Source organism: Cydia amplana, chromosome 3 (genome assembly GCF_948474715.1).
Source record: "Cydia amplana chromosome 3, ilCydAmpl1.1, whole genome shotgun sequence".
Classification (NCBI taxonomy): Eukaryota; Metazoa; Arthropoda; class Insecta; order Lepidoptera; family Tortricidae; genus Cydia; species Cydia amplana.
The window spans coordinates 10,773,610-10,792,269 of NC_086071.1; the positions used below are offsets into that span (position 1 = coordinate 10,773,610).

General features: G+C 38.2%; 1 protein-coding gene across 2 annotated transcripts in view; it reads left to right on the forward strand.

Moving 5' to 3' along the window:
- LOC134662492 (nephrin) overlaps positions 1 to 18,660 on the forward strand; it is a 127,180-nt gene that overhangs the window by 83,048 nt on the left and 25,472 nt on the right. For both annotated transcript variants that reach the window (XM_063518737.1, XM_063518738.1), the window contains exons 5-9: positions 11,416 to 11,526; positions 12,226 to 12,435; positions 15,411 to 15,565; positions 17,946 to 18,090; positions 18,527 to 18,657. In XM_063518737.1, the coding sequence (XP_063374807.1) occupies positions 11,416 to 11,526; positions 12,226 to 12,435; positions 15,411 to 15,565; positions 17,946 to 18,090; positions 18,527 to 18,657 (752 nt within the window). The remainder of the gene's footprint in view (positions 1 to 11,415; positions 11,527 to 12,225; positions 12,436 to 15,410; positions 15,566 to 17,945; positions 18,091 to 18,526; positions 18,658 to 18,660) is intronic.

An 18,660-nucleotide genomic window follows, 5' to 3' on the forward strand; every position in this document is an offset into this window, starting at 1 on the left:
TTAAGTAAAAAATAATTTATTTTTTAGCCTTATTTAATTACCTAATCATTAACTATTTAATTGCTTTAACACAAAAGCTAGTCATTTATCAATATTAAACATTCAACACTATTCATCAATCGTTGCAGCCTTGAATGAAATTAATGTGTTGTTATACATAATTTTAAATTGTTTTTATTTATTGTTTTTTGTCATGTGTTTGTGTTGGTGATGGAAAGATGCAGATTCTTGATAAAATATTTAATTTCGGAAAATTACATGCTGAACTTAAACTATTCGATTTTATTTGGAGGGATGCGCGCGCGCGCTCGTGACGGTGGTTGTGTAGGCTCTGGCGCGGGGCCGTCCCCCGCGCCCTTCTTTCCCCTCTGTCGCCTCACGCGGTAGGACTGGTCCTGGACATCCTCCCCGCCCTTGGAAGGACTTGCAGCTTCTTCCAAGACATCAGACTCCTCCGTTGTGGTTGGCAAAGGGCAGACTTTGTTGACGCCTCGCCGTTCAACGCCTCGGTAAGTCAGAAAGTCGGCGACTCTGGCCACTCCGTCATCGCCGGGGTAAAGCTGTTGAACTCGACCGAGTCTCCATTTAAGTGGTGGTAAATTAGGTTCTTTGAAGACCACCAGATCTCCTTTCTTAAGGTTTATCTGCCGGGAACGCCATTTTGTTCTTTGTTGCAGTTCGGCCAGATATTCTTTTCTCCATCTCTCCCAGAAGTTGCATCGGAGCTGTTCGACCAACTGGTACCTTGTGCGAATCTTCATGTTTTCAGGCTTCTGCGGGCTTGGTAGTGACGTCAGCGGCCGCCCGATGAGGAAGTGCCCTGGGGTCAAAGGAGAAAGGTCGTTTGGGTCAGGTGATAAAGGAGTTAGGGGTCGGGAGTTAAGGATCGCTTCAATTTGAGTAAAAAGCGTGCTTAACCCCTCGTATGTAAGACTAACATTCCCTGCTATCCGTTTAAGATGAAATTTTGCACTCTTTACGCCTGCCTCCCAGAGGCCGCCAAAAGTTGGAGAGTATGGGGGATTGAAAACAAACTTTATGCCCCTATTAGTCGCAAAGTCAGTTATGCTACTTAGGTTTGACTGCAACACTCTGCCCAACTCATTGTTTGCTCCGACGTAATTTTTGCCATTGTCACAGCAAATGTAATCAGGTTTACCTCTTCTAGCGATAAATCTCTTAAGGCAAGAAATGAAAGCTTGGGTTGTGAGATCACTGACCGTCTCAAGGTGCACAGCTTTAGTAGAGAAACAAATAAAGATGCACAGATAGCATTTTGTGGTTCTACTGCCGCGACCTGTTTTGCTGGCAATCATGAAAGGGCCAGCAAAATCGGTTCCAGTAACCTGGAAAGGATAAGATTGAGACACCCTAGTTGTAGGTAGGTTACCCATTAATGGCTCCATCGTCTTACCTTTCATCCTGACACAAGTGACGCATTTATGCACAATGCTTCTAGCTAGTGTTCTTCCGCCAATAGGCCAGTATGTTTCTCTGAAAGAGCTAAGAAGCAGTTGAGGACCAGCATGGAATAATCTTAAGTGCTCACTTGACATCAGGATTTTGGTAAAATGATGGTTTGATCGCAATAAAATAGGGTGCTTGGCATCGTAATTAAGGTTCGCGTGTTTTAACCGACCACCAACTCGCAGCAGTCCCTTTTCATCAATAAAGGGAGATAATTGCAGAACATTGGACCTTTTAAGCGACTTGTGTTCTTGAAGTGCATTTATCTCAAGTCCAAAGGACTCCTGCTGAGCGGTTTTAAGAAGGAAGGTAAGAGATTGATGAAGTTCAGTTTCATTAAGAGAACCCACCGTTTTGTTTTTATGATTTCTGCAGTTATTTATGAACCTAAATACATATGCGAATGCTCGTTGAAGGCGTAAAGGATTCGAGAAATTTTCGAATTTCACGAATTTTGGATTATCGTTTCGGACATGATGGACTTTAATTTCAGGCAACTGAGTTTCTGAATGCCCAGTTAGCTGCTGAGGCCATTCAGATTCAGGGTTTGACAGAAACTTAGGACCGTTCCACCATAGCGCAGAATCAGCAAGCGCGCTGGGTTCAACGCCTCGAGAAGCCATGTCCGCTGGATTCAAGTCAGTCGGTACATGTCTCCATGATTCGCGTTCTGTCAATTCATGGATTTCATTGACTCTGTTGCAAACGAAACTCTTTAAGAGTTTCGGCTGAGTTTTAATCCATCCTATGATTATTGAAGAGTCAGACCAAAACGTTTTAGTGTCAACTTTGCACCGCAAAGCTTCACAAACCTTTGTTGCAAGCCGCGCTCCTAAAAGAGCAGCACATAATTCGAGCCTGGGAATCGTAACAGGTTTCAAGGGAGTAACGCGCGTTTTTGCGCATAATAGGTGGATGCTTACGTTGCCTTCATCGTCAGTTGAGCGTAGATACACACAAGCAGCGTACGCGTCTTGTGAGGCATCCACGAAACAATGAAGATCTGTGGAGACAGGAGAAGCGCACAGAACAAACCTGGGGATTGAAAGTGCAAGCAACACGTCTAAGTTTTTAATGATCCTGTCCCACGTCTTTTTTATGTTCTTTGGAACGTCTGTATCCCACTCTAATTTAAGTTCCCAAAGCTTCTGTAACAAAATTTTAAGTGTTATTGTGCACGGGCTTAGCAAACCTAAAGGATCGAAGATCTTGCATGTATTCGATAGAATCATGCGTTTGGTGACTTTATGTTCATTTTTGTTTATGTTTATTTCAAATCTGAGAGTATCAGTACTAGGTGCCCACAATACTCCCAGTACACTTGACTCTTTTGACAAGTTAAGAGAGTCAGATTCTGTGGCTTCCTGAAATATTTGTGGACAATTTGTCTTAAATTTGTGTATGGGGAAACCAGCAGAGTTAAGGACCTTGGTAACCGTCTTTAGGATGTGAGCTAGTTCGCCCTCCGTCGCGGCACCTGTCAAGAGGTCGTCGACGTAAAAGTCGTTTTTGATCACCTTAGACACGACAGGATCAGAACATTCCATTGCTAACTGAACCAGGCACCGGGTGCTTAAGTAAGGTGCACATGCAGTACCGTATGTTACTGTGTTCAGCTGCAGAGTTTTAAGAGGCATGCTATCCTGCTCTCTCCATAAAATAAGCTGGAGGTGTCTTTGTGACTCATCTACCATGATTTGTCTATACATCTTTTGAATGTCTCCAGACAACACGTACTTATGCTGGCGGTACCGAAGGAGGATGTTAAACAGCTCATCCTGGACTACGGGGCCAACGTGCTGAATGTTATTAAGCGACTTGTTTGAAGATGATTTCGCTGACGAGTCAAAAACAACGCGTAAGCGCGTAGTTTCGCTACGCTCACGAATTACAGCGTGGTGGGGCATAAAGTACCCGAATTGAGGCCTGCTGATCTCAGTTAAGTGACCTAGATCCTCGTATTCACGAATAAATTTGCAATACTCATTTTTAAAGTGAGGATCTTTATTAAGTTTTTTCTCAAGGCTGTAGAAGCGCTTTTCAGCCATGCCGTAAGAGTCACCGAGAGCTACCTCTGGAGTCTCTTTAAAGGGCATGAATACTGAAAACCTACCATCATCAAGGCGCTTCGTGGTTGCAGTAAAGTAGCGTTCACAGAACTCGTCATCAGCTGATAAAGTTGGTTTTGACGTTGGAACTTCTTCGAGGCTCCAAAACTTTGCCAGTTGATCACTGATTTCCTTTGTGAAGTTACAGTATACTTGACGCTTTGGTTGCAGATCGGTGATATAACGACGACCTGCCACCATCCAACCTAACCTGGTTTCGATAAGCAACGGCTTTTCTGGGCCTAGCTCTATTTTGTTGTAACACAAGAGATCATAGAACAACTCTGCACCTATTAGGATATCAATATTTGAAGGGTGGAAGAATTTAGGATCCGCCAGTTGAATATTATCAGGTAAGTTAAGTTCTGTTACATTTATTGGGGAATTAGGGAGTGTCCCTGTGATGTCAGGAACCACTAGACACTTAAGGCGTGTACCGAAATCATTTACACACGATTGTATCGTCACTTCGCAACTGTCATATATGGGAGTTTGCTTTTTCATTAAGCCGAAGACACATGTTGTATTCGTACCATTACTAACGTATCCGAGTTTTTCTTTCAGGTTTGTCGTGATGAAGCATGGTTGACTACCCCCGTCGAGGAACGCACGTGCAAGGTAAGTAGTATTATTTTTAGGATTTATGACTTTGATTATGGCGGTGCCAAGGACAACTTCACCCGAAGAACAGGCCGGCAGGGACACAGGTACGTAGCTACAATGATTTAAGGTAGGACTTGTTCCAGGTGTAGGACTATCTACATGCAATAATGTATTATGTTTGCTTTTGCAGGTCTTACATGTACCCAGGATTCGACATTCATTAGTTGCGTGACCCCTACGCAGACAATTGGAGCAAAGTTTTAATTTAGAAACTTCATCACATCTTTTTTCAGGTGCCAGCTGCTTGAAGGAAGGACAATCTATAATCCGATGCTGCTGATTACAGAATGGACACGAAAATGTCGGTTTGGCGCTAGCAGAGGCAACAAAACTTTTTAATGTTTTATTATGAGGGTATTCTTTATTTTTAGGTTCAGGTTTCTGATTATTTTTAAAGAAATTAGGTTTACTCTCGCGTTGGTTGCTTCTGCTGATCGCCATTGTCTCAAGAATATCAGCACGGTTACGCAAAAACTGCATAAAATCGGATAAAGCTGGTAAGTCCTTGAACGTATTTTTATGCTCCTCCCATTTAGTGAAGGTAGTTGCGTCTAATTTCGTAGACACTAAGTATATGATGAGAACATCCCATTTGTCAGTGGGCTGCTCTAAAGTATCAAGCGCTCTTAAGTTTTTAGACACATAGTCTATCATGAACCGTATTGCTTTGTGTGACTCACTTGAGATGCATTCTATTTCAAATAACGCTTTTAAGTGGTTATTGATAAGAACCTTTTTGTTATCATATCGTTCACGTACTAAATCCCACGCAACAGTATAATTTTTTGAGCTAAACTCTAATGATTTGATTATTAAAGCCGCACCTCCCTCCAATGATGACCTCAAGTAATGGAATTTATTTATGTCCGATATGGAATCATTGGAGTGAATTAACGACTCAAAAGTGTCTCTGAATTCGAGCCATTTCAAATAATTTCCGTCATAAGTAGGTAATTTTATAGTGGGTAGTTTGATATTTGAGTTATGATGATGACTACACGTATTTGAACATGCCGAGCGAGCAGAGTGAAGGCTCCCTTCCTTATCTTCATGAACCTTAAGACGCGTGTCTAGTATATGCTGAGCTAAAGATAACGTGCTATAAAACCCGCTTTCAAAATTATCTACCTCACTGTCATCTTCCTCAGACGAAAACATTTCAATTTGAGACTGAACTTCATTAAACTCAAACAACAAGTTTTCGATTCGTTCTAAACGAAATTTCAATTCTTTAAGTTTTAATTCACTTGTTTCCTCTTGTTTACATGCATTCAAGACAGAAACATAATCTCTAAATCGTGTTAAACGACCCTTAATAGTGCCCCGTAACTTAGTTAACTCTTTCAATTTCTTTCCATCAGGATCAACGCCAGGAGTGTCAACCATTTTTAAGGCTAAAAACGTAACGTAATCAATGAGTTAAGCAAAGTAAAATGTGCATCAAACCAGTTAAAATGAAGTAGCAGCCGCGCGCCGTGTAGACACGGTGAGACACAGTGCCGTGTGAGGTGCGCTCTGATAACGCGAGCGACTCGACACGCTGAGACACGGTGCCGCGCCGTGCGATTCACAGTGCACGATGACAATGCAGGTAGCAACGGCCACTTGCCGGTTACGTAAGCGATCCGCCTGGAATGTTCGGCGAAAATAATTAGCAAAATGGTTTTATTACAATTATGTTTACGATTGATTTTACTTTTAAGCGAAGAAATAAAGTATCGAGCAACTTATAGGGCATAAAGATAGTTTACTTTTAGAAATAAAGTTATTTTAAAATAAAATGTAAATTACGAATTTGAGAAGCCTTTTTGCAAACAAAGAACGATAAATTATATTTTTAATGTCACGAAAAACGCTGCGCTTATATTTATGTTGTATATATTTACGTGCAAATTAAGCGTTTAGCTATAAAATTAAGGTATTTAAGCATTTATTTACCCTCGTAGCGTTAAGAAGTGCTTGATTTAAGTAAACACTTTTAAATAAAGGCTAGCGAAGCGGAAATAATGTAATTGCTTACGAATATTAAGAGCTAAACCACGTAAAATATATAAGCACCGTGGTGTTCATGCAATAAAGAAATTAAATTCTAGATTAACACGACACTTAGTGCACAAAGAATATTAGTGTTACACACTCGTAATCAAACTCGCCGATCACACAAATTTGAAGAGGGAATATTAAGGAAATAAAAGAAAGGATTGGGGTACTCATCTGCAATAACGCTGACTCGCCGCGATGTAGGTACCACTATTCACTCATGTCGCATAATGTCCAACCCAGCTCGTCGATGCATCGTATGGCGAAGTTTAAATTACGTCCGTTAAATAACGGGTTCTAGTTTAACATGTAGTTTCCTTCTTCATTTCTTATGTGTCGTAGTCTCGGTCGCCACTTTTGTTGGTGATGGAAAGATGCAGATTCTTGATAAAATATTTAATTTCGGAAAATTACATGCTGAACTTAAACTATTCGATTTTATTTGGAGGGATGCGCGCGCGCGCTCGTGACGGTGGTTGTGTAGGCTCTGGCGCGGGGCCGTCCCCCGCGCCCTTCTTTCCCCTCTGTCGCCTCACGCGGTAGGACTGGTCCTGGACAGTTTGTATCTTATATATGAATAAATAATCGTCAGGAAGTTAAAATGGCCACGACAATGTAGAAGATAAAAATAAACGCCTATGTTAGTGAACAATTTGTTCCAATGCAACAGCTAATAAAATAAAGTCATTTTATTTTATCAACGGTTTTACGAGAGCTAATTTGATTCGAAATCTCCGCTATAAAGTAACAATTTCCAGATCGACGGTACAGCTTTATTCAAACATGGCCGAACGATCTTGATAAGCCGCAGCCCACCCGCAAACTCTGGTCTTTTATCCGCACCAAAATCAACACGAAACTTTTACGAATAACGCCTGGATGAAACTTTTGTGTAAAAGAAACTTATTTTATTGACAGAGAGAAATGTACCTTTTACAGGGGTCGCTGTCTGTTTAAGTCTACATAAATTAATCTGACATTTTTGTTGAGGTAATGTGGCAAGTAGGTACCTACATATTATTATATGTATACCTAAGTACAAATTGTATACCTAAGTGAGATATTTATTTTGGTTGGCGTTACGAGCTGACTTGATTGTGCCGATGGGGAATTAAACTCTTGTGACTATACTGTGTAACATACCTTATTAATGAACCTGCTCAAAAATTCACAAGAATCAGTTGAAAAATGTGACCTGTAGAGAAAAACAGCCTGACATACGAAACCATTTTTGCCCAAGCTGAATTGCTTCGCCTTTGCTCGATCAAAAAGCAAAAATATATCTAATGCCCAAATCGAGCAAAGCAAAACAAGGCACAGCCGAACCCTCTTTTCTTAAAACTATTCACGGCATTTTCAACCCCCCTCCAACGTTGTTAAGGACATAGCAATAAGCCTGAATTTTCAGTGACCAAGAGGGCATACATTGAAATTGAAATAAATGAAACAAAGACATTATTTCCAATTAAATTTTGTTTGATTGTTGATTATTTGAATTAAGAATGACTGCATGTCAAAGTTCCTTTGTCACTGACAGTTCATCGATCATCAATAATCGAAGATAAGTACCTACTTGTTCTACTAAAAGCTTGTAAAAAATCATATGATGTAATAACTAACATCCGACATTTCATTTTCTAAATTACATAGGTCAAGAATGGGTAGGTATTATTATCTGTATTCCTTCCGAGAATAGAACAGTGTTTTATAAACATCCATGTTGGATTTTGTAGTAACATTTCAATTATTTCCACTCGCCCCACACTTGACCTAATTTAATAATGTATACGTTTAGATAGAAAATTTTCCTTTTCAATATAATAAAGTAGGTATTATGAAATTATGAACATATTTTCATAATATTAAAGTAAATATATTGACCTTATGTCGGCTTGTTTGTCACAGCTGCAAAGGATTACTATATCGTCGTTGGTTATGAACTAACAATTAAAACCGGCCAAGTGCGAGTCGGATTCGCGCACGGAGGGTTCCGCACCATCAACAAAAAATAGAGCAAAACAAGCAAAAAAACAAGCAAAAAAACGGTCACCCATCCAAGTACTGACCCCGCCCGACGTTGCTTAACTTCGGTCAAAAATCACGTTTGTTGTATGGGAGCCCCACTTAAATCTTTATTTTATTCTGTTTTTAGTAAGTATTTGTTGTTATAGCGGCAACAGAACATCATCTGTGAAAATTTCAACTGTCTAGCTATCACGGTTCGTGAGATACAGCCTGGTGACAGACGGACGGACGGACGGACGGACAGCGGAGTCTTTAGTAATAGGGTCCCGTTTTTACGCTTTGGGTACGGAACCCTAAAAACGAGCTTAAGCAGTACTTACCTATTATGAGTAATTTTATAACACTTTTTTTTTGAAACAATAGATTAAGTGATACGTCCCTTATTACGTACCTTATGATAGTTAACTTAAATAGTACATTGTTATAAAGTCTGTGCGGAAAGAGAAGAGTCGTGGAATGTATTGGGCCCCAGCCCCATTAAAATAATTTATTTAAGGCCCATTAAGTTCGTGTTCTTCTCTCACTCTCACTGAGCGTAAGCGTGAGCGAGACGAAAGAGCGTGCCCGGGAGCACAGATATCCTGTATTTTCATTTAATTTTTTGTACGTTTAAATAAATAAAAAGTAATCGATACGTTCTTTCTGAAATTCGGGAAACATTACAAAAAAAATAAAACCGACTTCAAAAAGGATGAAATAAAATATTAGGTATCCTTTTTGAAGTCTATGCGTTACCGACTGATATGTTTGAAATCGGTGCCAAGCCAAGCAGTAACAATACCAGTCAAAAATGGGATTTATAGCCATAAAGCTGATTATTTTTAATTGACTGGTATTGTTACTACTTGGCTTGGCACAGACTTCAAACATATCAGTTGGTAACGCATAGACTTCAAAAAGGATACCTAATATTTTATTTCATCCTTTTTGAAGTCGGTTTTATTTTTTTTGTAAAAAGTTTTTATTTTTCCATTTTTAGTTTCCTATTTTCCTACCCTTAAGGTTGGATTTTTTTTTCCAAATTTATATGGGACCAACTTCGGGGTATACTCTTTTCAATAAAAAAATAATTATCAAAATCGAACTACTCTGTAAAAAGTTATGCGTGGTCATACATAAAAAAAATATATATACGCGTCGACTTGAGAACCTCCTCCGTTTTTTTCGTCGGTTAAAATGTGGGGGAGGGGGTGATAGAAAATACTTGACGATCTCGTTTCCTCTTCCGATTTTTATTGCTCATGCTAATATCTTTTAATAAGGCTCATGGATCCTAATATTGTCGGTGTTTTTCCACATGTCATCACCAGTACATAATTATATATTTTAAAGTTTTTATTGCATCCCTATATAAGCTTCACGCATACCAAGTTTCAGGCTTTCTATCGGATGGGTTGAAGTTTTTGATACCACTGAAACTAATAAATCGCCCAAATAAATATTTTCAATATAATAAAAAAACTGGCAATGTTACGAAATCGGTTCGCATTTTTCGAACGGCGGCGTCGTAATACTCATTTTAGGCCGGCCCCACTTATGCGAGCGAACGAAACAATGAACGGGTGGCAGCTGTTCATTTCAGTAAGCGATAGCAACGTTGCGGGAATGGGTATGAAAGCTCCGCATGATTGCAGAGATCCTCCTCTGAATACTCATATCGTACAACCTTTTGTTTCGAGTCAACGAAAACATTTTCATTTCCTCGGCCACATTGAAGCCCTGTTCGTAGTTTGTTTATCCTCAATTTGAGGATATTTGGGACACGTTCGACGCCTTTTGCAATTCTACGAGTTCTGATTTGGAATCTGAATAATTTTATGGCAATATCAGGGCATTGTTTGAATAATACGCTGGAAATATCATTTGTGTATTTATATAAGAGTCCAAAAAATGATTCTTTTTTGAGGTCATTACTCTTATTTTACTTTCATGTTGATATTTGAATGGGGAAAACGGAATAAAAATTAAGTATTTTTACTCGCTATGTGGCAGTATAAAATAAAAAGGTGACAGTCCATTTCCAACCGCAGCTGCACTACTGTTCATTTTACTATGGAAATTGACAGTAACAGCGACGCGTTCAGTACCAGTAGTGCAGCTGCGGTCAGAAATGGAATGTTACCCTTAAGGTGACAGTCCATTTCCAACCGCAGCTGCACTACTGTTCATTTTACTATGGAAATTGACAGTAACAGCGACGCGTTCAGTACCAGTAGTGCAGCTGCGGTCAGAAATGGAATGTTACCCTTCGGCTCACGAATTTAACTAGTTATCCAGAAGTTAAAGCGAAGGGATCTATCTTCGGATGTGTACGCGGATGTAGCGTGTCGGAATATTGACAATAATTTAATATTAATATGTGTGATGGGTTGTTTGAATATGTGATGTCTACTCTCAACTTTGTCATAGAGTCGTCGTCGGGTAGTTACATAATTAATATTTATGTTACATGCCCATTCTACTCAAATACGTATTTAGGGTACAAAATGTGCTTGTGTTCATATTAAATTCATGTACCTATAGGTAATAATGAGGGTGTAGCGTCGCAGTAGCACAGAACATCTTTCAGTTGATATTGAAAGCGCGACGACGCAACGAGCAAAAAAAATGTTCTTTTTTAATCCATCCGAACTTGAATGAAGCTACTACAGTTGCCATTCGAATGTAATCTTTATCGGGAAGTAACGATTATGAACTTGGCCGACTAGCCGACTAGTCGGCCGACTAATCAATCGGCCATCTGAGCGCCGATTAGTCGGCTAGTCGGCCAAAACCATAGTCGGTACATCACTGATAAATATCTGTTTTGACATTTTGTCGAAACTTCGGAAATAAAGGTCTCGAAATGATTTTGCGATACACCCAATAAAAGTATGTTTTAAAAAACCTGCTAAGAAAACTATGACAGATTACTTAATTCAAAACTCGAATTTCATTAGAAATTCTAGCTGTTGGCGAGTCCAAACGCTTGCCAATAAAACGCGTTTCTCGCCTTTCCATCTCACCCGTCAATCGCCCGATAAGCCAGAGGCGACATCGACATTCCTTGACAAGCTCCTTCATTCCAAACCATATAATAAAACTGTCGATTTCTAATTCTCGTCCTTTTCAGAGCTACCCAATAAGCCGGTGATCTTTGACGAATTTGGCAAAGAGATATCCGGGATCGCGGGCCCCTATAATGAAGGGGGAAAATTCAGGCTTAATTGCACAGTGAACAGGGGTAAGTGTGCTTGGACCAAGATTTATTTTATCTCTATGAAAATACTATAAAATAAAAATGTGGTTGAGACTTCGATTTGGCATTCGGTTCTCATGTTGAGTTATCACTCAATGAAGAAACAGCAATATCATTTTTCCTGGTAGGTACTTTGTTTTCCTTTTCATCACAATAAAAATTATAGTTCACTGCGATGGAATTGTATTATTTTCGCTTAGCAAATAAAGCCTTTAGTTGGATACACAATATAAAAGCATTCCATGTTGCCGGCAACGTTGTGAGATTTTATGCTAAAACCTGATAGCTCGCGTGTGTTCTTGTACGAGTAGGTACTCGCAAGAAACTGAGGTAAAAGATGGCATATAAATTTAAAACGGCAAGCAGAATGAAGGCACTTCTGCGGTATATTTTTATTAAAGCAATTTCTCTCATGTTGATATGACTGTGTTTTACAATTGTGGATTTGTATTCATGTTCTGTAATAGACGATACAATATTCTTAAATTTATTTCTTCACATAGTTTTAGTTTGTGTATGTTTTGATACTAAATAATTATATGGTGGTCTTTAAAGAAGCATTCATTTTACTAAGGCTTTTACTGATTCTGTCTTGATTTTTTTGATCAAATCAGGATAGATTTTTTTTTAATAACTCGTTTTAGTGTTCTATTAATTTTAATTAATTGACCTTTTTCTTACCAGGTAATCCTACACCTAAAATCCAATGGCTTCAAGGTGACACAGTTCTTGAAACGTTGGATCCCAGTGTTTTTCAAGCAGGCCAGGGGAGGACGTTGGCCCTGGTGGTCAAAAACGTTACGCGTGCGCATTTGTTGACAGTATACACGTGTACTGCCGACAACACTCTTTTGTCTAAACCTCAGACCACGTCGGTGAAAATCGACGTTTATTGTAAGTATTTTTTTAAGAAATCAATTCGAAGACATCAATACTAATCAAATATAGGTACAGTTACTTACAATTGTAACGTTCGCCCCATTTGTTCAAAATAGATTATTTATAGGAAGGTAGAATAAATGATCCCTATAGTAACCAGTCCTTATTATCTGACACAGCAGAAGGTATTTCACCTAATATTTTAAAGCCCTATGATAGGATCTCTACATATATAAGGGGTTGAAAGACTTGAAAGTAGGTCAGCATCTGACCATTTCTACACAAAATTCAAAAATACCTCAGTTCTTACATTAAAATTCACTACAATTCTACAGTGTTTTACGTGATTATGAACTACGTACGTTCTTATTGTATCAACGAATTTTCTTAGAATTAAAGATAGTAAGTCAATGACCTTCCTTGAATCACAGTATTGGGTAGTGGCACACCCGCATGGCGAAATTGTGTTTACTTTAGAAGATACGTGCTACGAGTATGAAGGATTTCGAACTGGAGTTACTTTTCATATAGAATAATATTGTTTTCGCTCTGCTAATCAAACATTGGAAAGTAATCGTCAAATGTTCAGTCTATTACTTTTTTTTTCATTTCTAATCAGTTTTAATAGATTGCTCTCCAAAACTGACAATCATTTTTAAAATCAGCAAACATCAGCAAGCATCGTCCCATATTATTAATAAAAACTAACATATTTCAAAACCGTTAAGCATGGGTAAATGCCCTCTGCGTAAATATTTTTAGGGTTTGGCAGAAATCACTTTTTACGACCTTAACACGCCTGTTTCACCTCGCACTAACATATAAATCGTTTCATACATTATGTTTTCAGCCTCGCAACAGTTTTGTACCTTTCTAAATTCCTTTGTGAATACTTAGTCAACGGAAAATCTTTTTGAAGCTGTAAAACTGACATAACATCCAAGTCTGATTTGATTGATAAATGAAGCGAAAACTGTTTATTTTCTGACAGTATTTGACGTATCGTTAGTTATCTAATTAGGAATTGTAAAGGTGACATTCGGATGGCAAGTCCAGCTGCTTTTCTGTTACGACATTACTGCTGCGGACTTGACGCCCGCACTGTCATTGTCAATTTCCTTGATAAAGTAAAACTACGAACGTCGCTCGAGGACTTTGACAGCGCGAGCGCCTTGTCAACGTCGCAGCAGTAATTCCGCAACAGAAATTCAGCTACAGTTGCCATAATCCGACTGTTGAACAACATCTAAGAATTATTACTAAAGTGTTATTGTTGTCCTACCAACTAATGCATCTGTTTGTTCGTTCATCGCTAGTTATAACAATTTTGTCGAAAGCTTTTGTCACCGTAATAAGTAAAACACGGATAAAAAATATTGCTGACATTTTTTACAACAAGCTTAATAAGCTTATACTAATACCCTCACATTCGCCAGCATAAAATGTGATCTGACTTTTTCTTCCTCCATACTACTACTCCATATTATAGTTACTCGTACTACTATTTAGACTTGTCTCCAAGAATGTTTTGATCCTCGATAGTAGCTGGATCAGAGTTGCCGAAATTCTGCTTAATGGCGTGCAATAGGAGAGGCCTATGACAAAAGGTGGATGAGAGTAGGCTGATGATGATGATGATGATAGTAATGGGGTTGATTGGCATCAAAAATAGTTTTATAAGGAAAGACCGTCTACAAGCTTATTCGTCGCTTTTAACTCTTTCATAATACATATATTGTTTTCTAAATAAATTAAAAAAAGCGGCCAAGTGCGAGTCGGACTCGCCCATGAAGGGTTCCGTATTTAGGCGATTTAAGACGTATAAAAAAAAACTACTTACTAGATCTCGTTCAAACCAATTTTCGGTGGAAGTTTACTTATCATTCTCTTATTTTAGAAGTTACAGGGGGGGGGACACACATTTTACCACTTTGGAAGTGTCTCTCGCGCAAACTATTCAGTTTAGAAAAAAATGATATTAGAAACCTCAATATCATTTTCGAAGACCTATCCATAGATACCCCACACGTATGGGTTTGATGAAAAAAAAATTTTTGAGTTTCAGTTCGAAGTATGGGGAACCCCAAAAATTTATTGTTTTTTTTTTCTATTTTTGTGTGAAAATCTTAATGCGGTTCACAGAATACATCTACTTACCAAGTTTCAACAGTATAGTTCTTATAGTTTCGGAGAAAAGTGGCTGTGACATACGGACGGACAGATAGACGGACAGACAGACAGACAGACAGACAGACATGACGAATCTATAAGGGTTCCGTTTTTTGCCATTTGGCTACGGAACCCTAAAAAAGTGAAGCACTTCCTATCTGACTCTGACGGACCTAAATATGATGGTTTTCCTTGCAAAACATTTTACATGTCGGTCTTTCCCTCATTGACCTTAAATTATTTTATTACTATCACTTCAACTTTATTAATGCGCGTGGGATGCGTCATGTCGTTTAGTATTAACATCAAAACAATTTAAAGAAGTTAGTGTCAAAATAAATTCTACACAATATTTAAAAAAATCTAAATTACTAGGAAATTATCTAGTCTTTTATTTTATTCCAAAAATTATTTTGCTATTTAATTATAACATACATTAATGGTTAATTGGGAACCAGAAAATGGTATTTAATCAAAAAATAGTTATATAATTTGACTGTAAGCAATTATGTAAGTAACTATAGTCTGTCAAACCGGATATGTCAGTAGCAATGTAAATCAAACTAAAGTATGGTATCCCTAGGAAACGAACAAAAAGCAGCAATGTACATCTAACATCGATGAAATGCTATGAAATGTAAACAAAACAGTTCCACAGATAAGATATAAATGACACGCGATTTAAACGTAGCCCGCTAACCCGCGATTTATCAAATCTGCCGCCTTTTTCTACTGACAAGATTTGCTTGAACGAGTATATCACTTATCACTATTATAATGAATATAATGTTTTCTTACGTAATTAAACATTTTGTTCGCAGTAAGACCGCTTACAGTGGAGATTTTGTCTCGAGAGCATCCACTGTCAGTCGGCAGAATGACGGAGCTGTCATGCAAGTCCACAGGAGCGAGGCCACCGGCCAAGGTCACGTGGTGGCTTGGAGGTCGGCAGTTGAACTCCATAACAAAACAAATGGTAAGAAATATTTAATTGTCTTCGGTTACCGCGATAGTTACTCATGAAATAAAACAATTAAAACGGATTATATCGCGTATAATATTGAATTTATACTACATCCCGACGACATTTCGAACCATTTAAGGGGCCCACTGATTAACAGTTTGCCGGACGGTATCGGCCTGTCAGTTGTTCGGAACTGTCAACTTTTTGCTCTAACTGACAGGCCGATACCGTCCGGCGGACTGTCAATCAATGGGCCCCTTTACAGCGTTCGTGGTCAACGGGTGACTGAGAAAAAACTACACTGTGCAAATCTACCCACTTACGAAACGTCGGGATGTACTTAGTATAAATTCAATATACGCGATATAATCTGTTTTAATAGTTTTATTAAATGGTAAGAACTTTACAAGTTGTTGTTTTCAAATACATACATACTAAGTACTTACATGACTTCTCGCCACAGACGGTAAACGGACACGTTCCATTAGTGTAATATGTTTCTTGAGGGTCTTTGTTAGGTAAAAAAAAGTTAAGTAAAAAATCATTCCTTCTTAGAAAAATAAGAAAAAAAAAATTAAAGTATACCTAAGTATATTCAATACGCAATTACGCATAACAATCAAATTAACGTTATTTCAGTAAGTTTTTCCAAGGGTAGGTAAGTATATTATTTACCAATTTATAATATGCGTTGGTATTAAAAATTGTAGATTTTCATTATTTTTTGACATTTAAGTGTAATGCGTTAATTATAGTAACTCTGATAGAGTCAGGCTAAGCTAACTCGGACAAAATCATCAGCTTACGTAATAATAATAATAATTTGAGCCTATATACGTCCCACTGCTGGGCACAGGCCTCCTCTCATGCGCGAGAGGGCTCGGGCTATAGTCCCCACGCTAGCCCAATGCGGATTGGGGACTTCACATACACCTTTGAATTTCTTCGCAGATGTATGCAGGTTTCCTCACGATGTTTTCCTTCACCGAAAAGCTAGTGGTAAATATCAAATTATATTTCGTACATAAGTTCCGAAAAAAACAATTGGTACGAGCCAGGATTTGAACCCGCGACCTCCGGATTGAAAGTCGGGCGTCATATCCACTCGGCCACCACCGCTTACTTACAGCTTACGTATTAAATAAAATACAGAAGTATATGGAATCACGTAAAGGAACAATAAAATCACTTTTTATCATATATTTCTAATTCGCGTTTAATTTACACCCAATATTATGTATCTATTGGTAAATAATGAGTATTTATTAACGTATAATGCGATGGTCCTCCACTGATCCCACAATCGATAGTCTCTATTAGTATTGTTTCCCTAATTTGCTTCGTCTGTCTTAATCACGTATACCTACATATTTCTATAATTGAATCTGCCATGAACAAAGACACTTAATTAGAAAACGTCTACGCGCTCATTAACTAAAAGTATTCTTATTTCTTTCTTGAAGCTAGTTGAATTTCATCAGTCCGAGATCTACGCAGACATAAGATCGGATAGTTAATTAAAAAAGCTACAATTCTGATTTAGGTTGATAATACAAATATAAATAATTTCACTCTTTCAAATTCTGCTAGTCGGATTTCCTCGTTAGATTTCTATAATGTTTTTCCTCGAAACGTCTGAATTAACTACCTAACAAATCAACGCCAACTCACGATACTGATTCCCTACCCATTATCATACCTACCTTTGTTCTTTAGCGTGAGGTAATTTGCTCAGTCATGCGTAGTATGTTCTTATTGCTAAGACTGGTATAACTATGTGATCTTGTGAAAAGCCGTGGACATACTACAACATGTCTCCCTCGAGGTTCCAGTAGATTCGACGCTAATTGGCGGAATAAATGGATTCGTGTGGCATGTGTGTTTTGTTCTATTCAGCAAGAAGTAGCAGGTTTCAAGATTAATATTTATATTTCGTAAGATTTATAATTTCTAATATGATATTTAATTTTTATTTTATGTTAGAACTGAAGTGACACTTCTAACGCCTACCTAACAAAACGAAATTAATTTCTAATTCCGGCAGACGGTTACTCGCCCCTCAAGATCATTATTATTAAGTACTTACCTCTAATTAGAGTAGGTACTCGCTACTGAAAATTTAACTAAAACAACCATGTTAATTTTTTAACAAGCAGAAACGTCTGCGATCGATTCTATTAAGCTTAGAATAAATTTAAATTTAAAAGTGTAAAAAATACTGTCTTGGGTGAGACTCGAACTCACGGCCTCTGGAGTTCAAGTCTCACCCAAGACAGTAATTTTTCCACTTTTAAATTTATTCTACTTAAGCTTAACCATGTTAATTTTATGTTGAAGATAATTATTTTTACTGACACTGAACCGATTTTAATTCTCAACTTGTTGTTCCCAGGAATCGGAAGACGGAAATGAAACACAGTCATTGCTACGTTGGGCGCCCTTGAAAGAACACAACGGGCAAGTTTTAACATGTCGTGCTGAACATCCTATGTTTAACTACTCAGCCATCGAAAGCAAGCTACCACTGAATATTTACTGTGAGTATAAGGTTTTATGAGGAGTAATTTAAAAAGCGTACCTACTACTTAATACAAGGTATCAAATCATACTTTGATGGTTGTCTATTTATTGTTCAAATTCTAGAAATAGAAAATTATTATGATTAAGCTACAGTAATATGCAACAATTAGTAAGAGAAAATGTTTAGTTCATCGTATAATACACATAGGGAGGGGCATTTTATATACCTACATGCTTTCATAAGCTGTGACATATCAGTATTTTACTTCAAATGATCCAAATCTTGCAGTAAACATTGCCATTGTGTTTATTGTAATACCCGGCATGTACCCGCAATTGTTACTAGGTACAACTTCATTTCTCAAAAAGAGCATCAAATGTCGTGAAAAAAGCATCACTTGAAACCCAGTGATATTTACGAAGCAATTGAGTTCAAAATCGTTGTCTTTACAGATGTGCCTGTGGCGACTATACATCTCGGCGCCAAGATGAACCCAAACGACATAGAGGAGGGGGACGATGTCTACTTCGGGTGCGAGGTCGACGCAAATCCGCCAGCTTATAAAGTGGTGTGGGAACACGACGTG